Source organism: Prionailurus viverrinus, chromosome D4 (assembly GCF_022837055.1).
Source record: "Prionailurus viverrinus isolate Anna chromosome D4, UM_Priviv_1.0, whole genome shotgun sequence".
NCBI classification, from domain to species: Eukaryota; Metazoa; Chordata; class Mammalia; order Carnivora; family Felidae; genus Prionailurus; species Prionailurus viverrinus.
In genome coordinates this window covers 62,575,964-62,602,621 of record NC_062573.1, presented here as the reverse complement: position 1 = coordinate 62,602,621, position 26,658 = coordinate 62,575,964, and the positions used below count along the sequence as shown (strand labels likewise).

At 41.4% G+C, this 26,658-nt stretch overlaps 1 protein-coding gene and 1 non-coding gene across 2 annotated transcripts in view; both read right to left on the bottom strand.

The window, feature by feature from the left end:
• The window catches only part of SLC28A3 (solute carrier family 28 member 3), a 55,404-nt gene that overhangs the window by 13,777 nt on the left and 14,969 nt on the right, over nt 1–26,658 (bottom strand). Inside the window, exons 2-10 of the mRNA XM_047830531.1 lie at nt 19,135–19,218; nt 14,226–14,308; nt 11,029–11,120; nt 9,419–9,608; nt 8,186–8,330; nt 6,838–6,951; nt 5,675–5,752; nt 3,198–3,278; nt 1,638–1,718 (exon numbers count right to left, since the gene is read on the bottom strand). Coding sequence (XP_047686487.1) covers nt 1,638–1,718; nt 3,198–3,278; nt 5,675–5,752; nt 6,838–6,951; nt 8,186–8,330; nt 9,419–9,608; nt 11,029–11,120; nt 14,226–14,308; nt 19,135–19,218 — 948 coding nt within the window. The remainder of the gene's footprint in view (nt 1–1,637; nt 1,719–3,197; nt 3,279–5,674; nt 5,753–6,837; nt 6,952–8,185; nt 8,331–9,418; nt 9,609–11,028; nt 11,121–14,225; nt 14,309–19,134; nt 19,219–26,658) is intronic.
• Nucleotides 17,224–17,328, bottom strand: LOC125151026 (U6 spliceosomal RNA). The gene has a single exon (XR_007146587.1). It is a non-coding gene; the product is annotated as a U6 spliceosomal RNA (small nuclear RNA).

Here is a 26,658-nt window from a genome sequence, read left to right as displayed (position 1 = left end):
GTTTGCAAAGTTTGCAAGGCCAATTCATATACGGCCCCCACCAACCTAGGATTGGAGTCTGATGGCCAGGTACATTTTTCTAAGGTTGGAACACTATTGCCCAAGTAACTGTGCCCTGCTCTTGTGAACTGGTGATTTCCACGTTACTGTGATCTCCCATCTTCCAGCTTCATTATGACAGACCATAAACCTCTTTGCTTAAACCACAGGGAAGTAGAGACACAAGTATAAAAAAAATACGAGCAATAGCAAGGGCAGGTGCCCAGAGGCGCTTTCCTAGTTGAAATTCAGAGGCCCCACGCTTCCCCATGGGTGGAAAGGAATTAGAGAGGGTGTAGTTGTAAAGGCTTGAATCCCATTAAGGAGGACAGACAGCCCACAATGTAGGGCTCTCCATAAATAATAGCTGTACTTTTAGCATATTAAGTATAACATTGAGCACCACAGAAGCATGTGTGCAATTTTACAATTTTCCCCTCATTATTTGTAATTGTTCTGTAAGATTGAATGTATTGAGCTTCACTTCATGGACTAAATAGAAACTCAGTACATGAGTCCTGTGACCCCGCAGGTAGGAGTAATCAAGTCAAGATGGTGTTCTAATTAGTCCTGAGAGATTTTATGACTATAATTATAATAATTTCAACTCCTGGGGAAGGAAGTCTGGGCCCTGCCCTAAAGACTATACTCCAGGCTAGCATGCTGGGCTTACCAATAAGGCTCAGCCTGCCTGGAACAATTCTAAGCCTCAGACTTGGAGCCATGTGCTTCTCTGGGTGACTTGCTTTTTGCTTCAAATCCAATTTCCTTGGGTAGCTGTGCTGGCAAGCATTCATACTTTGGTTCCTGGGTGTGTGATTCCATTTTTCCCAAAGCCACATACCCTGAGCATTGAGGATGATTACCATATCTTACTTATTCTCCCCATAGGAATGCTGCTGTTTTGAAGGACACCCCCTAGCAGCATACTTCCTTGCTTAAATGGGCTTCAGGCAAAACACTTATCCATGTGATGGATCAGAAGGATGAGAATGCTTTTGCTCATCAGCATTTTTCTTCAGGCCCAGCCAAGACAGACTGTTGGCCAGTTCAGACAAGTTGAGAATAAACTCAAGTATTTATACGGCTGCAGGGTTATTGGTGAAAAGTCTTTCTTGGTCTCTTTCATTACCACAAGCATTATACCACAGAATGTGAGGCTCCCTGTTACATGTTTGCAGCTTCAGAATAAGTGGTGAACTCCACAGGAGTGGGTGACCTGTTAGCCTCTGAAGGGTGGATCAGAGACCTCAACAATTCAATTAATTCAGAAAAGATTGGTTGAGAATGGGAGGAGCCCAGTGCTTTGCTAATTCGATAAAATGATTTTCCGTCTTTCTTCTCCATACACTTTCAAGAACCCAAATTTTACACTAGTGCACTGGGACACTTGGAAGGGATCATTCTCGTACACTCTTTTTTCTCGCTGGAATCTGGACATTGTCAATGCTGAGGGCTCCTTATTTTGACACCCTTCTGCTGACACATAAAAAAAAAATAACACCAGTATATTTATAATGTTATATTTCTTACTCTAATTTCTGGTAAGAGTATCCATTTCAACAGGTGTTTTATTTTGTTTTGAGATTACAACTTACCTGTCCAACAAATATATTGCCAGCAGCAACTACAGATTCAATAGGAGATGATCCCATAGTAACTAGCATTACCCATCCAACCTGAAAAGAGATAAGGGACAAAGTCAGTGAAGAGTTGTTTGTATACACAAAACTTCAAAGTAGGGATGAAAATCTTTGGAGGAAAATGCCTTCAACAATTGTTGGCAGGCCAGTGATGGTGCTAAGTGTGAGTATATCTTATCTAGAGTTTACAGAGTAGGCCCATCAAATCCTCCTATTTGAGTGGTAAGGCTGAGTCATTGTATTTGCCTTGAATTTATACATTCACTATAGAAACAAATCTGTACTGAAACACTGTATGAGAATAATAAATTCTAATAATTGCTTACATTCTTGACAGGCTTTACTGCATTCCAAGCACTGTTTTAAGCTCTTGATCCATGTAATGCATTTAATTATCATAATACCCCTTTGATGGAGGTCCTATAATTATGGCCATTTTATAGAAAAGGAATCTGAGGCATAGAACAGTTTAGTTGTTTTGTCTAAGATCACCCAGTTAATAAGTAGTGGGATGAGGTTTGGCCCTTTCTACTTAACTCTCAAATGAACATGGTTTATGGTCCTGCTTCTCTACTGGCCCTTCCAACTAGAGACTGTGGTGCCCACCTCAGGATGGAAACTTCCTGTTGCATTCTCTCCTTCCTTTCTGCTTAGACATGAGCACAATAATGCTGCGTGTTCAGGTCAGCAATCAGAAAATCACGGGTCCTGGCACACTCTTGCTGACATTCTGGATTCTGCTGGTGTTCTGTTGTTTTCTCTCTCTCTCTCTCTCTCTCTCTCTCTCTCTCTCTCTCTCTCTTTCTCCCTTCTTACCTCCCTCTCTTTTATTTATTTACAAGGATCAAAGGAGGGCAATGGCTGTGCCCAAACTCTGTATGCACTGCCCCGTTTGTGTGTGTGCATTTGAACTAACTTGCAAATTTCCTCATGTTGCAATTTAACACAAGTGTAGAACTGACGCTGGGGTGGCAGAAATGAGATGAAATTTTCAGACCTTGTGTGTGTGTGTGTGTGTGTGTGTGTGTGTGTGTGTGTGTGCGTGTGTGTGCTTATAAAACTTCCTCAGAAACAAAAAGTAGCTTCTCTCTTCTTCCTTTGATCCTGTAGCCACTCCTAGACCAGGAGTCTCCACTTTTGCAACGTCCTGAGGATAAGTAGGGATTCTGTGTAAGGCACAGGGTAGACAGCCAGGACGAAGGAAGGATGCTGTTCTCTCCACAGGTGTCAGCTCTGCTGGAGTCAATTATTTGGCTAAAGAAGTAATTACTGAGGTTTTATGAAGATAGCCGGTAACCACTGGCTGCAAGTCAAAGCCCCATTAGAAATCCCCAAGATAAAATTCCCTCTGTGGCTACATGTAAGATTTTTTGGTTTGAGTCTAATACCTTGGGGTGGAGGGGTGGTGGTGGTGGATCTTGGCACAAACAGAAAGGCACTTTGGAAAATCCTGGATAAAAGGCATCTAAGACTTTGTCCCTGAAAGAAGCAGCCAGTCCCTTCAAGACCCAGTACCTTTCTAATGATCCACTGCATCAACCCGAGGTAGTAGAGCATGGACATGACCGTGCTGAAGAAAACCACGATTGGCAGGACCTGGGGGTGAGATGGGGGTTTGAGAGCAATCCAGGGTTGATGTTGCCTCAGTTGTGTTAGTTAAGTTTCAGATCAGGTCTCTTTTCTGCCTCCCTCTCCCCAACCCTGCCCCACCTGGAAACATCATAAAACTACTAGAAACTCCTCTTGAACTTTTGACTAAATGAACTAAATGACACTTGAATGAACTAAATGACACATTTAGTTCACTCCTCTTGAACTAAATGACACTTTTCTCAGGCAGCTTCCCCATCTACAATCTTTTATTTGAATTTGCTCTGGATCAGCTTGAGGATATTTTATAGGAAGCATGACTTGTTTGTTTGTTTGTTTGTTTCTTGGCAATGATAAGCTGCTGTTACTTCAGTTTCTCAGAGAAGGAATGAAGTTCGATGAGGGGGTAGTTTGTAATAACTAGATCCACACACTGAGGGCCACTGGCAGATATTCTTGAAGTTCTGATATTAAATAGCCTCATTAGCAGAGAATCCTGGTCAAAACAGAGTGTGAGCAGCCTCAGATCTTTATTTGTAGAAGTTGTAGAAGTTGCACAGACCAGATACAGCATGGTGGGTGCTTACCCAAACTGCCTCCCGTAGGGTAAGCATTCATTCACTTAGCTCTGAAGAGAATAATTATTGTACTCATGGAGTTTTTGAACCGCTAAAAAATAAACTTTGGAAATAGTTTATTGCGTGATATCACAAGCGTCTTTTTCTGAACCCTATTTCCCTGAAGCTCTTTGGGTGCCTTCAAGATAGCCTGTTTCTACAGTGAGCAGTTTCCACCCTGCAGAGAACACACAGAGCTGTGGGCTGGGTCCCCCCACACTCCTACCCCTCTGTAACCCTTCTCCTCTGTTCCCCAGCTAAATGGCCAGGGACATACTGCCACCAGAGGCACAGAATGACTGAGGACAATTTGTACAGGATCTGGTCTAGAAAAATTTATTAATAATATATATCAAAAGACATTTTGTGCCATTATGCAGAGCTCAGTCACTTCTGTGCTTTTATTGGCTTTAATGGGCAAGCAGTGCCTTCCTGAAAGCTTCGGGGAATTCAAGGAGCTTATCTCTTGAATGTTCCCACAGGGATTCTGCTTTGGCTGGGAGGACAGAGGCCACCTCTCTGGGGGAGAGGGAGGTGGTGGGTGCGTGGGTGGGTAGGTAAAGTCTAAAGACACTGGTGTAGTCTGGGCATCAAGGTATGCCTTCCTTGTGACTTTCTTTTTCCAATTCTGGGTTCAATTCATGATATGAGCATATTTCTGTCTCAGTTTGTAAACACTGGGCCTTTGGGAGATGGCTTTGTCATCTTAGCAACCAAAGCGTCAAATCAGCATTTAAAAAAAACAAAACTCAGCAATTAAAAAAAAAGATTCAGGGGGCGCCTGGGTGGCGCAGTCGGTTAAGCGTCCGACTTCAGCCAGGTGACGATCTCGCGGTCTGTGAGTTCGAGCCCCGCGTCAGGCTCTGGGCTGATGGCTCAGAGCCTGGAGCCTGTTTCCGGTTCTATGTCTCCCTCTCTCTCTGCCCCTCCCCCGTTCATGCTCTGTCTCTCTCTGTCCCAAAAATAAATAAACGTTGAAAAAAAAAATTTAAAAAAAAGATTCAGCATAAAAGTTGGCCTAACTGAAGATGGGGTAGTTTGGAGGTAAACTTAGAGACCCTAAGTGAGAAAACAATTTAGATGTGTAGGAACAATAACACCACAACAAAGAATGCTGAAGGCAAAGCCAAATTTATCTTTCTGACTCATCAACAAGTATTTGTAGGGGCTTCGCTGGGGACAGTGAGCTTCCTGGGACTTGTGGGAGCACTGGCAGGCCAGGTTGCCTTTCCCTTGGAGAATAATGTCCCTCCTTTGGTTGGGAGAAGGCCCAGCCTCCAGGCTTGCAGTACTGAAGGAAAGACACAAAAGGTTTAGCACGGAGATGGCTCTGGAAGAACAGAGGTTGATACGAGTGAGCAACTGTCTCTTTTTGGGAAACGGGGTTCCAGAGCACAAGGCTGTCTCTGATCCCTGGCCTGGAAGCTATCAGTGGCCATATGCCTGTTCATTGCCAGGTACCAAATGTTCTTTTCCCTGATGCTTCAGATGCTGTTACCCCATATGATTTCTCAAAAGTATCTCAGGCAATGCTATGAGCCCCCTCAAAAGTTTTTGTATATTTCTAGATGTTTCCCTCACTGCTATAGTAACAAAGTAAAATGTTTACAATCCACTGACTTCAGATAAAATCAGATAAATCAAAAAAGGTGGTGATGTGCTATCCATGTAGGACATGCCCAGCAGGTATATATCTGGTTTCGGGTCAGATTCTATTGGAACATCTACAAAGATTGAGAAGCTATTGACAAGGAAGTAATACTTAGAAAAGGGGTTTAGCTTTACCTTAAATGCAAAGAAGTGGTCTGCATATGTCTCACCAAAGACAAATTCAGCCCCAGCGTTAGTATACTCCAAGAAGGTCTGAGTTAAAGAAAGGAAAAAGGCACATGATCATTACAACCATGGAACTGGTGGCTACAGTCCACAGGACCTCCCAGGCTCTGCAGAAGGGGAGCCCAGCAAACTTGCTGGATAGAGGTGGAAAGTAAATTTTTACAAACTTTCTCCCCCTCCAGTGGATGGCATGGAAGTGTATTTTTTTTTAATGTTTAAAAAATAAAATAAAGTAAAAGGGGCACCTGGGTGGCTCAGTCGGTTAAGCATCCGACTTTGGCTCCGGTCATGATCTCGCGGTTCATGGGTTCGAGCCCCACATTGGGCTCTGTGCTGACAGCACAGAGCCTACAGCCTGCTTTGGATTCTGTCTCCCTCTCTCTCTGCCCCTCCCCTGCTCATGGTCTGTCTCTTTCTGTCTCAAAAATAAATAAACATTAAAAAAATTAAAAAAAATAAAATGTTTATATATTTGTTTTTGAGAGAGAGAGAGAGAGAGAGAGAGAGAGAGAGAGAGAGAGAGAGCCAGCAGGGTGGGGGGCAGAGAGAGAGAGGGAGAATCCCAAGCAGGCTCTGTGTTGTTGAGATAGAGCCTGACGCGGGGCTCAAACTCATGAACTGTGAGATCATGACCTGAGCCGAAACCTAGAGTCGGATGCTTACGTGACTGAGCCACCCAGGTGTCCTAGGAAGTGTATTTTTGAACTATACCTGCATACAGATTTCCTGTCACTTGTGACATTTAATCTGACTCCAGGATACTCAAAGGAACCAGGTGTGGCAATTTGTTCCAGCAAGTCATAGATGGGACATAGGTGGCACTAGCTATCACTCCATGCAAAGAAAGCTTGTTTCTCTATTTGTGGAACCATCTTAGAAGTGTGACACCCCTGGGCCAGGATGAAGGGGCAATCAGGATGGGGAGTGATGTAATGGATGATTGGGCGAGGGACAACTGTAATATTAATAAACTAGACAGATTAACATATTCTACACAAAAATGTGGGTCAACTAATGCAGACAAATAAACCTATTTCTGACATGTCTTGAGGATTATATCCAAATGTTAAAAAAGAATTTACAAGCAAGGTGTTCATTTAAACCCAACTTACTTGAACTTGTTTACCCAACCAATCGAAAGCCATAAATCCAGGTTCAGTTCTTAGGATTAAGAGCCCAAGAAGAAACTGTAACCCAATTCCCCAAAAGACAGGCCTCCAGTAAACCTATACAGAAAGATGAAGAGATAGGTGTCACTAGAAAATGAATGGCTAAGCTCAGCATAAACACCCAGAGGATTACTATTTCCTCGGAAGCTTCTCACACATGGCCTGTGATCCATCTTTGAGAGGCCAAAGCACTTGTGAGCAGAGAATCACGGCCCCAAATCTTGGCGCTGCATTCCATCATCCCAATCCTGAGTTCGAAGACTTCAGTCTCCGGAAGGTATGCAATTATCATTATATCACAACAAAATGACTTAGACACAAAGAGTAGTCTTAGAAGGACAATCAAAGGAGGAAGGAAGGATCTGGCCCTCTTAGTTGTGCTGTAAATGTGAGAGACATATAATTATTTCCCCTGTCTGGAAAATGGAAAGGCAGAGCATGACTTCTCTGTGTGCCCAAGGTTTGTTCATCTGACAATTTGTAAGTGAATTAAGTGAAATTCCTCCCTGTTGAGGGGCTCTCATTTCACTGTAAAAGGAACCAATTAACTCTAATGCAGACCCAGGGAGTACAGCAGTAATGGACAATCATCTGCCTTCATTTTTGGTGCAGAGACGAGTGGGCTGCCGAGAACTGAAGAACTGGAGGCAGACCAATCAGCAGCGATGCTGACCCTAGCAGGGCAAGGACTTTGGATCTTATTACGTGACCTTCTTCTTGGGCCAACCTTTCAGCCAGTAAAGTCTTCCAGAGTTTGCCATTCTGAGTCATGTGTGAAAGCCTGGATGTCTCCAAATTCTTGCCCATTTAACAGGTTACAGGCTGTCAGAATGAGGATAGGGATTGAATTCAGTGGGAACAAATCTGGTCTGTTTAAGGACAGATTTTTGCAGTAAAATAACCTAAATTGCAAGTGGAAATATGATAAACTACAGAATCCAATGGTAGAATATTAGATTATTTACTGGTCCGGGGAGATCGGGATCAAAACAGATGAATTTTCTTAGCATGTTTGAAGGAGGGAGGTGGAGGACATGAGTAGAAATTAGACTTGACAGGAGAGAACCCCTCACTGGTGATGTAACTGGAAAATTACTGAGAATGAAAAATGAGAGAGTACTAGTACTAAGCAAGTTCGGGAAGGAAGGTGCCCTAGCCACTTAAAAGAGCATAACAAGGTAAGACTAATATTGAGTAACAGTGAAATTCTCTCACACTCATTATTTTGAGCAATTTAGACATGAGGGAAAAAAAGAGGGAAAAAGCTGAAAAAGATTGATTTCATACTTACTTTGGTTGGGTGCTTGGAAAATATAAATACCAGGATAATGTACATTATGAGCCCACCAAAGGACACCAGCTGCTGTTGGCCCAGTTTGGCGGTGTCCAAGATGAGCCAGAATATAACACCCAGAATCAGTAAGCTCCAAATCACCCTAAGAAAATTGGAAAGGGGGCATCAACATCGTTTGCGCTGCTAACTTGAAAATCTTAAAATCAGACTTAAACTAATAAACAAAAAATTTATTAAGAGTAACACCCTGGCACCAGGAAGTTATGCTTCTAGACATGGCACAAACCCTCTTTGGTTGTGGCTATCAAGGCAGATAGCCAAAAATTAAGCACTGGATTAAGCACATTCCAAAACTCTTGGGCTCTTCATTCGTTCAGGATCATACAAAGGGGCCAGAGATGAGAAAGGGTGTTTAGAGAGGGAAGTCTAGTGGTTTCTTTGGGAGATCTTCTGTGAGTTCTCATGTCCATTTTGGGAGATGGGAGAGATGTAACCTTCTGCCCTTTAAGGGAGAACTTGAAATGTGCTCTCTGAAGTTGGAGGACTACAGCTGAGCCTCACAGAGTAAGTTAGACTTCAGGAAGGGTTATGACTCCTTGGAAGATCTAGTGGGCATGACAAGTTTGACTCACAGCTTGGATGGCAGAGCCAGAAAGTGTGCTGTGTTGGGATTGAACAATCCTACATTGTTAGGTCAAGGATATGTGAACTTTCCAGGTACATCCCTTGAGTGCCATTCTGGGGAGAACCTGTCTTGTGTCTAATCCACTAGGGTCACCTGGAGGAAGAGGAGGTCCCATAGAAAAAGGCTGAAAGAAAAGCTCTGAGCAGTCACTCATCGGATATGGATATGGGGTCTTATAGGAAAGAGTCAACTTTTATATTCACAGGGTCTTACTTTCAAAGAGGCCAGCTTCAGGCCCAGATCAGAAAGCCACCTCCCCAAGTAAGAACTGTCCTTTCTTTTGGGCAATATTTTATCATTTAGTGGCACTTGGAATTAAAGCAGTTTGCAGGGACATTTGAACATATCTTGAACGAGTCATTGCCCTATCTAGGCTTTGATTTCCTGTTTGTAAAATGAAGGTATTATAGCAGATTATTCCCCAGGTTATTTCTAGTTTCAATAGCCTGTAAATGAGGGACCAATTTCAGAACACGTTTTTGGAAACAGTTTTGGAAAAGACTAACATTTCTCTCAAATGCAACAAGGGAACGGAGTGAGTTTACCACTTCATCCAGAACCAATGGCTGTTTAGGAGCCTTTTGCCAGGAGATAGGCACTCATTGATTCGATGCTCATATTTGGTCATAAAGTAATCCCAGACAACAAAGAAGATGACAGCCACGGTGATCACGAAAAGGGGAAGGGCTCTATGAAAGTTCAGCGCACAAGCTGCAATCACCATTGCCAGGTAACCTGTCGAGAAAGCAAGCACAGACAGGGGGCATCACCAATACCAGGTGCAGACCAGCCTCTAGCACTGATGGGGCTCAGCCAAGGAGAGGTTCAATCAAGAAACCACTGAATGCAGGATTGCTCTTGATAGGGCTATTGACTCATGTAATTATCTGTACTATATATTTTTAGGATTTTGTTTTTTTCACAAGTAATTCCCTAACAGTCTCACCATGAATGCAGGAAGGACAGAGTGCTAGGTCTGTTTTCTCATAGAACCTCAAGTTCTTGAATCTTGATGCTTGATTGTTGGGTCTCTCAGTACTAACTCCTATTTTTGGGTATTCAAACTCAGCAGGGGAGTTTCTATCAGAGAAAGACTAGGTGTTGAAGCAACCACTGGCAAAAAGGTATTGATTCTCCTGGTTTGCAGCTCAGATTTGGCCTATGCTTCAGTGAGAAAATAGGCCTTCCAACCATCTCTGAGTTCCAAAGAATCTCTAAAGAAAGGGGTGAGGGATAATTACCAAGGTGGCTGCTTTTGAAGAGGAGATTCTAGGATAAGAACAGGGTGTCCTAGAAAGGTCAGCCAACATGGTCTGCAGGTTAAATTGGGCCTACCACTTATCTTTGTAGGTTGCAAGTACAGTTGTGTTTGTATACTTGTGTCTGAATCTACAAATAAAATTGCATGGAAACACCATCACGCCTGTCTGTTTACTTTTGTTTTAGAAGGACAGAGTTGTGTGGCTTTCACCGCATGGCCTGAAAAGCCTAAAATACTACCTGGCCCAGTGTAGAGGAAGCTTTAAACCCTGCTTTTCCTTGTTTCAGATATCTGAGCACCAACAAAGCCACTGACCTTGGAGGTGCAAGAGTCTTGGGTTAACGTCTATGGACTTGGGTGCAACGGTTCACATTTTATAGACAGGGGTGTTATTCAAAATGGGCTGCAGAACTCTTTGCTTTGGAGGGAGTAAAAATAGGGGACCTGCTCATCTATGAAGATAGTGTGGTCTTGCTTTCAGGCAGGAGGGGTGACCTGCATGACCCTAGGCTCCTGCTCATATTGCATTTGCATGAAGTATTAATTGCTTATATTGTCCCCTGTGATTAGGTCCCCATCTTGTGTTTATCACCATGTTTTCTAGTTTTCTGTTTTCTGGATTTGCATGAACTAGCCCTTAAATCCATATCACAACAACCAAGGCTGTAGGAGTAGGGAACCTAATTAGATGCTAGCTACATAAACCAAACAGGGAAACAATCTGCATAGGCAACCACAGTTGAGACCCACCACTCAGGAACTTCTGGATTAACTTCTCTGGATTCACCAAGGTCCAGGGGGAACAGAAAGATTTATTTTTTTTTCTATAGAAAGCTACTATTTGGAATATTCTCAAACAAAGACATTGGCATCCACCCCCCTTTTGTTATTTACCTACTATTAAGATGCCCCAGAGGATGTACTGAAGGGTGGTTTTGTGTTTCTTATAAAAATCACAAACTGTATCATACTTCCTTTCCAGATACCTGTAACAACACAAGAGCAAAAAGGCAGGCAGAAGGTAACATCAAAAACATGAAATAAACTGATATACTAAGCTAGATGAGGCTTTGTAAATCAAGCAAGCAAACAAACAGATGGATGAAGTGGATGTCCTACAAAATAGAAATGGGATACTCATATCCTTTTAGACTATAATCAGCCATAGCTTGGATCAGTGTTTGCTGCGTGGATGTGCCAAGCTCTGAGGGCTTACAGAGATGCAGAAAACATGCTTCTGAAAACAGAGCAGGGGAGATGGATAACTAACCAAAAGCTGGAAATAAATGGTAGGAGAAGACTGTTTCTCACGGGACTATGTGGGCCTCTGATAGCTTTTAAGCCACGGATATGAAACGTTGATTTAAGGAATTGTCATCCCTTTTGGCCTCACAAAGTTTGAGTAAGTTGGTGGTTCCCTGTCCTGGCTCACCATGTTTTTTAGTGGGAGACTGACAGATTTCACTGGGTGCTTGAAATATAAAGGAGGATTTTGTGGATTTCAGAGCTATTAGCCAGCAAGTTGTAAGGTAGCTTTCTCAAAAGTTCTGGCATTGTTGGCACATCTTTGTTCCTGTCCAGAGCTTTGTTAGGGGGTGGTGGGTAGTGAGTGAGCAATATGGGGATCTGGGCACTTGTGCTGGGGGGATGGTGGCCATCAGCAAGTGACTTTGGAGGGGCCCAGGCCCATACCCACAATGACCATGCTCTGCTTCTCCCAGGGTTCTCCTGGTTCCCTCCGTGCCTCCCCTGAGGTCTGGCTTCATACATTTGCCTCTTTTCTCACTGCCCCTTCTAACAGAGACCTCTTCTCCCAATGGAGGAAGGAATTTATTCACACAATCATTGCCACTTCTAGGTCACTTCTAGTCCTATGTAGGAGATTCCTCATCTCTGGGATTCCAAAGGACTCACTTGCTAATGCCTCCACTTGTCCATTTTGCAGCAGCTGTGCATCCATGTCCAAGTCTCGGCCCCTGTGCAAGTTTCAGGGCACAGCCCAAGCCTCTTGCTCCTACAACACCTTCTTGCATCTCCTTGAACAGAGTCATTCCTCTGTGCTTTACTCCTACTGTCTCCTTTGATTTCATTTTGTGATAGAGGCTTGACTGGCTAACTTCCTGGAGAGAGATGTGAGCCCAATGGCACTAGGACCTTGGACATTAGTGTGCTTGATGGGCATTTGTTGCATTACTAGATAAATGAAGTGGGAGTGTGTGTTGCTTATTTGGAATAGCATGCTACAGCTGTGGGTTAGGACCCATTAGTGGGTTGCGAAGGCACAGTGTGTGACACTCATCTTTATTTTATTTTATTTTTTATTAAAAAAAATTTTTTAAACATTTATTTATTTTTGAGACAGAGAGAGACAGAGCATGAACAGGGGAGGGGAAGAGAGAGAGGGAGACACAGAATCTGAAATAGGTTCCAGGCTCTGAGCTGTCAGCACAGAGCCTGACGTGGGGCTCGAACTCACGGACCGTGAGATCATGACCTGAGCCGAAGTCGGCTGCTTAACCAACTGAGCCACCCAGGTGCCCCTTATTTTATTTTTTAAATAGATGTACAGCTTTTATTATTTTTTAAAGTTTATTTATTTATTTTTAGAGAGAAAGGGAGGAGCAGGGGCAGAGAGGGGAGGGTGGAGGGAGAGCGAGAGCGGGAGCGAGAGCGAGCGAGAGAGAGAGAGAGAGAGAGAGAGAGAATACCAAGCAGGGATTCTCCACACTGACAGTGCAGAGCCCAACACAGGGCTTGAATCCATGAGCCATGAGATCATGACCTGAGCAGAGATCAAGAGTCAGACGCTTAACTGACTGAGCCACCCAGATGCCCTGACACCCATCTTTAATAAGAAAGAATAGGACTGATAAGAGCATATCACTCACAGTAATGATGTCTTATTTCATGAAAACTTTGGTGTTGTGTATGTGTGTGAATACATGTACTGAGAATTGGAAACACTGATCCAGAAGATCAGTAAAGACTAAATTTTCATCGTCTAATTTAGGAAAGGTTGATGATGCATCATCTTCAGTTTCTGATAGTGTTTCAAAGTGGCAGCGGTGGAGGGCGACATTTCATTGGACACATTCATATACTTTGGGTTGGACTGATCAGATTCTTTAATTGCAGGGAATATGTGTGGTCCATGACAACTCACACTGCATAAAATAAAGTAGCTAGAAATAGAGGCTTCGGCCATTTGGTTATCATGGCTAGGCAACTCCCAGCCTCTTGGTGATTGCTTCCATCCCATTAACAGTAGTGAAACCTGACCACCCAAGAGAATTACTCAGCCCCTGGAGTCAGAGGTCCGTAAAGCATAATGAAAGATGGAACAAAGCTCAGGTTTCTGAGGTAGTAAATATTTTTGATGATGTAAATGTGACAAGAGCTTTTAATCTTAATTCTGACCAACTCCAGAGATATCTTCTGATGCATAAAAATAAAGTTCCTCAGAGACATAGAAATTTAAACAAAATTTAAATAGGAATTTAGAAACTTGATAAATACTTGAGTGTTATGACAGAGTACCAGACAATCTTGGGCTAGGAATCAGAAGCTGACATTAAGTTATCTTTGTTCCTCTCTAGCTAACCTTGATTAAGTCACTTTTCTGAGCTTCATTTTCCTGGTCAAAAAAATAAAATAATTTGCCTCTCTTACCTCATGGGCAGTAAGAACTTGGAATACCTTCAGGATACTACAGTCAGAGCAAGTTTGTTGGGACTTAATGTGGATTGGGTTTTGAGAAATCAATTGCTTATTGATTGACACTGAGAAGATGAATTAACTACTTTTGCAGGGACTGGAGCAATTAGTTAGTAATTTATGCCTTTAATTAGAAGACTGTCCTGGATATTGGGTTCCCAGGACATTAGCAGTTTGAATTTACCATGGTGATTATCATAGAGATCCATTAATTTTTCTGGAAATGGTGTTGGGCGGGTAGTGGGGAAGGGAAATGGGTGGTAGTGGTGGTAATATCCAATAAATAATAATAAATGTTTAAAATTAGATGAAGATAAAACAAAGTGGCAAAACCAAAAAGGAGGTCAGTATGGTTATTTCTCCGTTTAAACCTGTACCCTTTTTGATGTGCCTCTGGATCATCCTCCACATCTTCTTTGTTTCTTAAAGAATCCTGCTCAATGGTGACCTGCTCTTCGTCCTGGAAATCAAACATTGCAGCAGAGATGGAATAATGAGAATTCTGGGCATAATGAACCCTGATCTCTTTTTGCTTAGAATTTTGGCAAAGGACTTTTTTTATGGACTGCATTTTATTTTATTTTATTTTATTAATTTTTAAATATTTATTTATTTTAATATAATTTATTGTCAAATTGGCTAACATACAGTGTGTAAAGTGTGCTCTTGGTTTTGGGTAGATTCCCATGGTTCATCGCTTCCATAACAACACCTAGTGTTCAACCCAACAAGTGCCCTCCTCAATGCCCATCACCCATTTTCCCCTATCCCCCAACCCCCAGCCCTATCAACCCTCAGTCTGTTCTCTGTATTTAAGAGTCTCTTATGGTTTGCCTCCCTCCCTCTCTGTTTGTCACTATTTTTTTCCTTTCCCTTCCCCCATGGTCTTCTGTTAAATTTCTCAAGATCCACATGAGTGAAAACATATGATATCTGTCTTTCTCTGACTTATTTCACTCAGCATAATATCTTCCAGTTCCATTCACGTTGCTGCAAATGGCATGATTTCATTCTTTTTCATTGGCAAAGGACTTTCTAAAGGTCTTTTAAAATTATTATGCAAGAAGATAGCTCCTATTATCTACTTGCGCATTTTCCCCTTTACACAAAACCTACAGGATCACACTTCTCTCTCCTTTTTCTTCCAAAGGAGCTGTTGGTATTTTCTTCTTTCCTTTAGGGAATAGGCTCATATCTATGCTTTTTGCTCCTTTCTCTACTGTAATCATTCAACCCCTGCTCTGTTCTCAGGCAAGTGCTAAATGAAGTTTATATCAGAAGCTGTATAAATCTCCTTTTAAACTCTGTCAACCCTGTTTCCCAAAGGACTGAGACCAAGGCTGGCTTTATTTTCCTGACAGCCCAAAGCTTGGCCTGCAGATGTGACCACTAGCCTAGTATCATCAAGAGCTGATTAACTTTCCCTTGGGAACTAGGGTCCTATCAGTTGGGCTAAAGGGAAGTATTTCCCTTTGTTAGCTAACCCTTGCTCTAATTAATGAAGTATATACCTGGGCTATCTTTCTAGATACTGTTTGAACTCAAAAAAATTTTTTTTCAATGTTTATTTATTTTTGAGAAACAGAGAGAGAGAGACAGAGTGCGAGTGGGGGAGGAGGAGAGAGAGAGAGAGAAAGAGAGGGAGACACAGAATCCAAAGCAGGCTCCAGGCTCTGAGTTGCCAGCACAGAGCCCGACATGGGGCTTGAACTCACGAGCTGCGAGATCATGACCAGAGCCAAAGTTGGACACTTAACCGACTGAACCACCCGGTGCCACCCCCGCCCCCCACTGTTTGAACTTTTAAATATCCATGACCCGTCCTGTTCTCAGCATAGCATAGAGGATTTCCTGCCTTCCGCCACTTTGCAATAATATCTCAAATAGGTCCAGCTACCATAAGCAATGGTAAGGGAAAGTGGCAAAGAAGTATGCAAATGCAGAGTGGTTTGAATGTGCTGTAAGACAGATAAAGTCATATCTCAGCTTTTATTTTCTGTCATAGCCCAGGTGGCCATTGATTGATCTGGACTGTAAGAGAATTCCTCGAAATAAGTCACAAGCATGTCTCTGAGCTGAAAGGATTCTCAAAGATCATAGAGTCCTTTGCTGCCAAACTCCATTATACTTTACATTTAGACTAACTTCATTTTCTGGTGAAGGATAACAGAAGGAGAGACCAGTGGGGTCCAAGCTGCAGCTGCTGAGGATAGGGGTAGAGATAAGCCTTATTCATTTCATTCCCATCTAACACCTAGCTTAGCCAGTAGTTAAAGTTTGACAATTATTTGACTTAAATAATCATGATTATTATTTTCTTACAGTGAAATTGTCTCAAGTTACCTACTATCAATGGAATGCCTGGCATTAACTATTCTCTTTTATTCCCACACCCATTCCCATCTTTATTTGTTTGTTTAATTAATGTTTACCTATCAGACTGGTAAAGATTTTTTCTTTTTCAAAAATCGTAATTCCAGTATAATTAACACACAGTGTTATATTAATTTCAGGTGTATAATATAGTGATTCAACAATTCCAGTGCTCATCATGATAAGTGTAGTCTTAATTCCCTTCACCTATTTCACCCATGCCTCACCCACCTCCCCTCTGGTAACTACCAGTTCTCTATAGTTAAGAGCATGTTTTTTGGCTTGTCTCTTTTTTTTTTGTTCATTTCTTTTGCTTGCTAAATTTCACATATGAATGAAATCATATGGTATTTGTCTTTCTCTGGCTGACTTATTTCAGTTGGCATTATACTCTCTAGATCCACCCATGTTGCTGCAAATGACAAGATTTCATTCTTTTTATGGCTGAGTAATATTCCATTATATATCTATGTATCTGTGTATCTATCTATCTCACCTCTTCTTCAACCGTTCTTCTATCAGTGGACACGTGGGCTGCTCCCATAGTTTGGCTTTGTAAATAATGCTGCAATAAACATAGAGGTGTATGTATCCCTTTGATTTAGCGTTTTCATATTCTTTGGGCAAATACCCAGTAGTGTAATTACTGGATCATATGGTAATTCTATTTTTAAGTGTTTGAGGAAGCTCCATACTGTTTTCCAGAGTGGCTGCACCAGTTTCCATTCCTACCAACAGTGCATGAGGGTTCCTTTTTCTCCACATCTTCGCCAACACTTGTTGTTTTTTGTGTTTTTAATTTTAGCCATTCTGACAGGTGTGAGGTGATATCTCATTGTGGTTTTATTTGCATTTCCCTGATGGTGAGTGATGTTGAGTGTCTTTTCATATGTTCATTGGCCATCTGTGTCTTTAGAGAAATGTCTGTTCATGTCTTCTGCCCATTTTTTAGTTGTCTTTTTTTTTTTTGTGGGATTTGTGTGTGTGTGTGTTTGTGTGTGTTAAAAATATGGGAGCTTCATGAATTTGCATGTCATCCTTGTGCAGGGGCCTGCCGGTCTTCTTCCTGTCATTCCAATTATATATGTGTGCTGCCACAGTGAGCACCCATCCTCATCTTTAAAACAAACCAAAAACAACAACAACAAAATCTCCTTGACCCCATAGTCATAGGACATCTACCCTCCCTCCTTCTCTTCACAGCCAAACTGCTGGAGAGAGTTGCCTTTACTTTTAGTGACCCTCACATCCTACTCACTCAGTCCATTGTGATCAGGCTTCTATTGAGATGGCCTCTGCCGAGATCACCCAAGGACCATTGGTGCCCAATGTGGCGGATCCTCCTCAGTCTTTATGTTCTTGTGTATAACAGTAAATTATCTAAATTTTTTTGTTTTTGATTGTTTTGTGAAACAATAAAAAAAGACTTCATTTTTTTAAAGAGCAGTTTCAGGTTCACAGCAAAATTGAATGATAAGAAGTTCCCCATACACCTGTGCCCCCACTCATGCATAGCCTCCCCCATGATCACTGCCTCTTGTTGCAATTGATGAACCTACAGTGACACATTATCACCCAAAATGTATAGTTTACATTAGGGATCCCTCTTGGTGTTGTCCATCTTATGGGTTTGGACAAATGCATAATGACATGTATCCACCATAATAGTATCACATAGAGTAGTTTCACTGCCCCCCAAATCCTCTGTGCTTTGCCCATATATGCCACCCTCTCCTCTTGGTAAACACTGGTCTTTTTACTGTCTCCACAGTCTTCCCTTTTCCTTTGTCATATATTTGGGATCATACAGTATGTAGTCATTTCAGACTGCCTCTTTTAATGAGTAATACATATTTGATGTTCCTCCATGTCTTTTCATGGCTTGGGGGTTCATCATATCTTTTTAGTGCTGAAGAATATTCCATTGTCTGGATGAACCACAGTTCATTTATCTATTCACCTGTTGAAGAACATCTTGACTGCTTCCAAGTTTTGGCAATTATGAATAATGTTACTATAAACTTCTATGTGCAGGTTTTATATGGACAGAAGTATTGTTTTCTCTTGTTTTGTTGCATAAATAGGGAAATGGACACTTTTTTATAATATATTAAGTAAAATAGACAGTAAGAATATGGATAGCATGATCCCAATATAAGTGGCATGTGCATGGCAGTGTATATTTGCACTAAAAGGCCACATTTTAAGATGTTAGGCACTGATTTTTTCCTGGAATTATACAGGTCACTTTTTCTGTCTTCCAAATTTTGCCGCAATAATTTCCCACATATTCTACTTTAAACAAGTTATTCTTTTTATCATGAGAATAACTCCCTCCAATAGATGGCTTGATATTAGGCACCCAGAATTACCCAAAAAAGGATGATCTACATGAATAATCTGCTTGATTTTTAGCAACAGAAGCCTTTCTCCAAATGAGAGCCTACCCAGAATTCAATATATAAAAGAAATAAAAGTAGCCTTGTGACAGAGTGCCTCAGCCTGCTGTAAGCTTAGGCATCACTGAGGAACTCGAGAGGCTTGATGGATAGTGTTAGAACCACATCTTAGAACCTTCTTCATCTGCCTCACTTACTTTAAAATCGAGATGCTTTGGTTTAAGCCAGTGCTTTTTGCTTTGCGATGGGAGTTTGGCATCTGTAATAGTGACGTGTCTGAGAAAGCCTATGTACTCTCGCCAGCAGAAAACTCTGGGGACAGGTGTACAAACACAAAATCTCTTTGTTTGAGCACGTGTGTTTTCTTCACGACTCTGCCTTACACATTCTAATTACCAGTTAATTCATTCCTCCGAGTGCCAGCTGAGCACATGCATTCTGTCCCCACAGCTGTCCGTCCCTGTTGCACAGCAGTTACTATGGTAATAGATTCACTCAACCATCGCCGCCCTACCTGCTGGGTGTTTTGCACAGCTCTACACCTTAGTGAGTTGTTGTTTCCTGATGTGTTCTGTTTTTCATCGAAGTCATCTTCATTCTAAGGAAAAAGTACAGATTGCAAAAATACAATTTCAGAATCAAGAAACTCAAATGTTCTTTTTATAAAATGGTACCAAAAGAATTTTGAGGGATGGGACAGCAGAGAGGAGGTGTTTAGATGAGTCAGCTGAAAAAAGAAAGGACCAGTGAATCTCAGGCTTATAAAGAAACAGATGATCTCTATTCTGTTCTGATGGAAGGAATGATGTGGTCCAGCTTGAGGAAGAGAGAAAGGAGGACCAGGTGCCTCCATCTAAGTCATGTGACTTTATAATAAGCAGAGAAGAGGCTAGGGGGCATCACATACCACAGGTTTCCAACTTATAAGATAAAGAAAAATGTAGGCCAGGTAGTTTTCTTCTTAGATGTTAGATTTTTGAAATGCTAAAATGTGTTTTGTTTAGCTTAAAGCAATCTCTCCTAGTAATGAGAATCAGAAAATGCCTTCTTTTGTCAAGCTGTCTTGATTTTACATTTTGGATGGGAGTCAGCTGTTCTCTTGGAGGAGTGTCCTTACCCCTGAGCTGCAGTTTTGACATATGACTGACACCCCCTGCTCATTGCTCTTTTACCTGTTTTGAGGGGGTCCAATCTTTCTCCCATCTCATCCCAACTTGCCTTCATAAGGTAATTCATTCCACGTTAAGGCAACAAGGTAGATAAACCGTGTCAGGTAGGTCCCCATAGCTTTTCAGGAAATGTATCCTGCTTGGCCTGTCGGGTGTGATCTTGTCTTTGAAAGAAGAACAAGTGTATGACTTTGATATTAACTTTAGATCTGTCTGGCCCCAAGGATCTATAAAAATTACAATTCCAACTCGTGTTGCATTTTCCACCTATTAAAATACAAGAGTGTATAAAATGTGGATAAAATCTAACTTGCAGCGTACATGTGATTTATGCATAAAAGCCTGGTTGCCACAGTGCCTTTTTGTGTCACAGCTGCATATCTTACTTTAGCCCAGTGCCTCCCACACATCATTAGTTGCTGTTGCTAATGATTAGTTGTTGAATGAATGAACCACAGAAATTTTGATGTTGCATTAACTGGTACGGCATAATACATCTGAGTATTTGGTAAAAAATATAGTAGGGGCTCTGGGTATGGTATGGAAAGATGACAAAGCTTGCTGATTGGGGTGGACTGGTGGGCACTCAGGGACTCATTTTACTATTCTCACTTTCATGGATGCTGAAAATTTTAAAATAAAAATGAATACATAAATAAAGCTGAAAAGTTACAAGTACAGCAAAACCTTGGTTTGTGAGCATAATTCTGGAAACATGCTTGTAATCCAAAGCAGTTGTATATCAAAGCAAATTTCAAGAACCATTGGCTCAGTTGTGATCATGTGACGTTTGGCATCACATACTACTTTTATTGCAAGACATCACTCGTTTATCAAGGTAAAATTTATTAGAAATATTTGCTCATTTGTGGAACACCCACGAAAAAAGCTACTCACAATCCAAGGTTTTGCTATAAAACCCAGTGTAAGTTGGTAGAAATACAGGGCACAGGTAACAGAGGGTGTTGGTCCTTGGGGTCCCTAATTCCATGTGTGATGCTTTGCAGCCTCAGTTTACCCATCTATACCACAGTTTTGATTCAGTGTTCTTATGATCCCTTCCAGAATTGTGACATTTTCTGGGACCTTCTTGGTAATTCCTGCTAATTCTTGATTACTCCTGCCACCTGGTGGCGGGATCTGAAACTTGTGGAACTCAAGGATGAAATAGGAAGTGGTGTGTGTGTGTGTGTGTGTGTGTGTGTGTGTGTTGTGTTTGGGGGTGGGGCAGAGTAGATGTAAGTGTTGAGAAGGGCACCTGTGGACGTATTCTGTAACATGTAATGGATTGTTTTACCTCTGGTAGAGTGTGCGCCTTGGCTTTTTAACGTTTTCAGGAAGAACAATGTCTATCATTTGAGGATTTCCAACAGAAACGATGGGGGTGTTGTGGGTGTTGATTGGAGCTAGAAAAATAATCCTTAAGACATTGCTTTGCTTTGTCTTATTGCTTCTTGTCAAATTGGAGTCATAGGGCCTGAATGGGTGGTCGGTCCATAATTACTTCTTGGCCTGTTGTTTTTGACCATCTACTTAGCAATTCAGATTACTAGATACATTAGTATAGATTACTAGATATCTTAGTACACTGAACTACAATGAATATTGTGTTCTAAATGCAAGCTTGTCACTCCACTGAATGGGTGACAATATTGTGGTGTTGTGTATGAGTATTTGTAAGCAGCTTACAACATGCCATGTAATTTCTCTTGTTAGTGTTAGTTGCTGGGTGTACTCCATTCTGGCTTGAGATGCTCTGAATGGCAGATCCTTGAGCCTGGGGTTCCATCCTGAACTTTCCATGCTGTTCGAACAACTATAGGTCCACAGTGGGTGTTGCAGTGAATACAGATGGAGAGAGGTGTTTAAAATTATTTATTTATTTATTTATTTATTTATTTATTTATTTATTTATTCCTTTCAGTTTCTAAACCATTCAACCTCTAAAACATGAGAAATCACTGAAACCATTTCCTCCCCATCTACTTAAGGTATTTCCCTTCTATAGAATTATAGCTGAACATGTAGCCACCCAGAAAAATGGTGACATTTCCACTTATAATTAGATTCTGGCCAATGAAGTACAAATAGATGTGGTGCCCTGAGTGGGGCAGCTCAGGAATATGCCTTAAGAGATGGCTGGCAGGTGCTCTTTGTCCCTTACATTTTTTCCTACACCATGCTGCCTTGTGTGTGGATGGCTCCAGCCAGGCCATGAACATGAACACAAGAGCCCCATCCTGGGGATGTTAGAGCAGTGAGTGAGTTGTAGGGCTCTTGGGTTCCTAAAACCCAGAGTAGTGCTTCCACTCCAGCTCTATACTACCTACTTTCCGACCTTTATCTGCAGGATACAAGCTTCTCCCTTGTTACTTTTGGTTTTGCTTTTATTTGCACCTGGATTGATATAATACATAGTAGGTACACAACACAAGGTTAAACTCTTTGAAGTCCTGTGATCCAATGATCTCCATTTTTACAGATGAAGAAACTAAGGCAAACGTAAGTGCATTGCATGACTCAGGTTATATAACCAGGATAGCCAAGATGGGATCTGAACTCAGACCGTCCAACCCCAGACTATCATGCCTGTAGAGTTTAGACCTCAGGGCAGGACCCTTTGGTCTTGGGAATGTCTAAAGAGATAGTGGTAAACCTTAGAGGAGAAAGCAGGAAAAAACCTCTCTGACCTCAGCTGCAGCAATTTCTTACTTGACACATCCCCAAAGGCAAGGGAATTAAAAGCAAAAATGAACTACTGGGACCTCATGAAGATAAAAAGCTTCTGCACAGCAAAGGAAACAATCAACAAAACTAAAAGGCAACCGACGGAATGGGAAAAGATATTTGCAAATGACATATCAGACAAAGGGCTGGTATCCAAAATCTATAAAGAACTCATCAAACTCCACACCCGAAAAACAAATAATCCAGTGAAGAAATGGGCAGAAAACATGAATAGACACTTCTGTAAAGAAGACATCCAGATGGCCAACAGGCACATGAAAAGATGCTCAATGTCACTCCTCATCAGGGAAATACAAATCAAAACCACACTCAGATATCACCTCACGCCAGTCAGAGTGAACAAATCAGGAGACTATAGATGCTGGCGAGGATGTGGAGAAATGGGAACCCTCTTGCACTGTTGGTGGGAATGCGAACTGGTGCAGCCACTCTGGAAAACAGTGTGGACGTTCCTCAAAAAATTAAAAATAGATCTCCCCTATGATGCAGCAATAGCACTGCTAGGAATTTACCCAAGGGATACAGGAGTGCTGATGCATAGGGGCACTTGTACCCCAATGTTTATAGCGGCACTCTCAACAATAGCCAAATTATGGAAAGAGCCTAAATGTCCATCAACTGATGAATGGATAAAGAAATTGTGGTTTATATACACAATGGAATACTACGCAGCAATGAGAAAGAATGAAATATGGCCTTTTGTAGCAATGCGGATGGAACCGGAGAGTGTTATGCTAAGTGAAATAAGTCATACAGAGAAAGACAGATACCATATGTTTTCACTCTTATGTGGATCCTGAGAAAGTTAACAGAAGTCCATGGGGGAGGGGAAGAAAAAAAAAGAGATTAGAGAGGGAGGGAGCCAAAGCATAAGAGACTCTTAAAAACAGAACAAACTGAGGGTTGATGGGGAGTGGGAGGTAGGGGAGGGTGGGTGATGGGTATTGAGGGGGCACCTGTTGGGATGAGCACTGGGTGTTGTATGGAAACCAATTTGACAATAAATTTCATATTAAAAAAAAAGAGATAGTGGTGTACCTACAGATGAAAGTACCCTTCCACGAAGAAGGCCTGATTTGAACTATAGATATCAAAAGACCAGTCAGAATGGCTAGAATGAAAAGATAAGAAATAACAAGTGTTGGTGAGGATGTGGAGAAAAAGGAATCCTTGTGCACTGTTGGTGGAAATATAAGTTGGTGCAGCCACTATGAAAAATAGGTAGAAGTTCCTCAAAAAATTAAAAGCAGAACTATCTTAAGATCTAGCAATTCCACTTCTGGATATTTATCTGAAGAAAACAAAAACACTAACTCAAAAAGATATATGCACCCTTATGTTTATTGCAGCATTATTTACAATAGTCAAGACATGGAAGCAATCTAAGTGTCCATCGGTAGACAAATGGATAAGGAAGACGTCATCTATATCTATAGCCAACAGAATATTATGCAGCCATAAAAAGGATGAGATCATGCCATTTGGGACAACATGAATGGACCTACAGGGTAGTATGCTAAGTGAGATAAGCCAGACAGAGAAAGAGAAACTGTATGATTTCACTTATATGTGGACTCTAAAAAACAAAACAAATGAATAAGTAAATAAACAAAAAGCAGAATCAAACCCATAAATACAGAGAACAAACCGATGGTTGCCAGAGGGGAGCGGAGTGGGGGGTTGGGCAAATGGGTGAAGAGGAATGGTGGATGCAGGCTTCCAGTTATGGAATGAATAAGTCATGTGCATAAAGGTACAGCATACAGTCAATGGTAGTATAATAGTATTGAATGGTGACAGATGGTAGTTACACTTGTGAGCATAGCATAATATAGAAACTTGTAGAATCACTATGTTGTATACCTGAAACTTATGTAACATTGTGTATTATTGTGTAACATTGTGTATACTCAAAAAAAAAAAAAAGAAAAGAAAAGAAAAGAAAAGAAAAGACCAGGTAGACTTGACAGAGGTGCTGAAAGATTCCTGAAATGCTCGTGGCCACTTTTAAACTATATTTAGACTTTGGTGGTCATTTCCCAACCCAGGATAGTGGGCCTCTCACCCTATAGACTGCTTTTAAGTAGATGCTATTCTTTAAAGACACAAGCGGGCACTTCTGCATTTGTGGACATGTCTGTCTCCGTGATTAGTCTGACGCTTTCTCTTGCAACGATGTCTGCTTTGCTTACTTGGTCTCTCCCTCCCACTGTGGCCCTGATTGCACAATGTGGCTTCCATTTCTCAGTTTTTGTGGCAGGGGTTTCTCTGCTGCAGACTGAACATCACTCTGCCAGGGGAGACTTTCTTCAACCTTCTTTCCAGAAACTACTCTGGCCTGGTGTGCTCTGACAGTATGGTTGGTCTTGCTGAGGGGGGCACTGATGGGCTTGAGCCTGGGGCAAGAACAGACACCTTCATCCCTGGAGAGACTTTCATCCTGAGTTCTGGTGGGACATACATCATGTTGGTTAATGACAGATGGGAATGGCTCATCAGGCAAATATGATGTTGATAAGGACCCCGAGGATTCACTAGGAAGATATTTTTTTTTGTTTATTTATTTATTTTGAGTCGGGGTGCAGAGAGAGAGAAAGAGAATCACAAGCACTTGTCAGCACAGAGTCCGACTCAGGGCTCTGCGAGATCATGATCTGAGCTGAAATCAAGAGTTGGATGCTTCACCTACTGAGCCACCCAGGCACCCCACTATGAAGAGCCTTAACTGGTTCTAGAGCTTGACACTTCACAGCAAGTTTTGTAAAGTGTTTGCTAAAATACCTTGGTTGGAAGGCTTTATACTATCAGAACAGATTTAGGTTGGTGACCAGATTTGCTTATTTTGTTATGTGTGTATGTGTGTGTGCCTATCTATCTACCTACCTACCTATCTATCTACCTACCTACCTATCATCTATCCATCCATCCTACCTATCTCCCCATCTCTGTACATCTTTAAAGCAATCTTCCTAAGAAACAGTCAATGTGATACTTTCTGAGGAGTGATGCCTTAAAATATTGCTATGGATGTCATTTGGAAAACTTGGAACTGTGTAAATATGTAAAAATCTATATTATACCCATTGGACTTTAAGCTGAGAAGCCGGATTCTCTGTCCCCTGTTCTCTGCTGAATACCATGTATATAACACAATGGCAGCACAGAAGTGCTTGGTGACTGTTTTTCAGTGGAAAGGTATTCCTACAGGCTTATTATAGTGAAGCTATAATTGTGTCTGTACAACTAAGTAGAGAAAAAATGGTATGGGACTGCTTTCTCTACTTCTCCAAGAAGGTTACTGTATGTTCTAATATTCTATGCCTGAGATGCCTGAATGAAGGTACCAGAAATACACCTCCAATTTTTTTTTTTTTTGAGTTTCAAGTGACTGATTTAACTTTTCTGTCTCCATTTCTATGAATATGGAATGGGACTAGCTGGAGCAACTGTTTCAAATAGTAACTTAAAATTCCAAAATGCAACATAAATAGATCATAGGAAGTGGCTCACCAAAAACCTGAAGATGACTGCTTTCAGGAATATTGACAAATTATCTATACTAATTGGTGCTGTATTGTGATAAAGGCTTGGGTTCCATCGCCATTTCTGGGTTCAACTCCAAGCTTAATGTCTTGAAGCCATATTCATCACCATATAGGAGTGTAACATTCATTACCTACCTAGTGCCATATATGGCAATTGACTTTTGTCAATTGACTTTTATATTAGTTTTACTGTTGAGTTTGCTACCTACTTGCTTCTCTGGGGCATTTATAGTCACTTTGCTCTCTATGGTTGAAATTCGGCATATAAAAGTCAACATCTGTTTCATGAATCTAATCTCTTCGCATTGTTTGGGAATATAGCTCCCCTTTATTTACGTTTTACTTAATGTCAAACATTTTAAGGCCATTTACTCTATAATGTTCCCTCTAAATTGCATGGGCTTTGCCTTGGAATGATGGCATTTTCCAAGGTGGTATTCCAGAAGCCTTTGATCTTATTGTATGGCATGTGACCCTTTTGGCTCAGGTAGCCTTGTGCCTCAAGTCTCTGGTTTACAGAATCCTTAATGTAGTTCATGGGCATTAGCTAGACCATTCCTTCCTGAGATGTTCCTG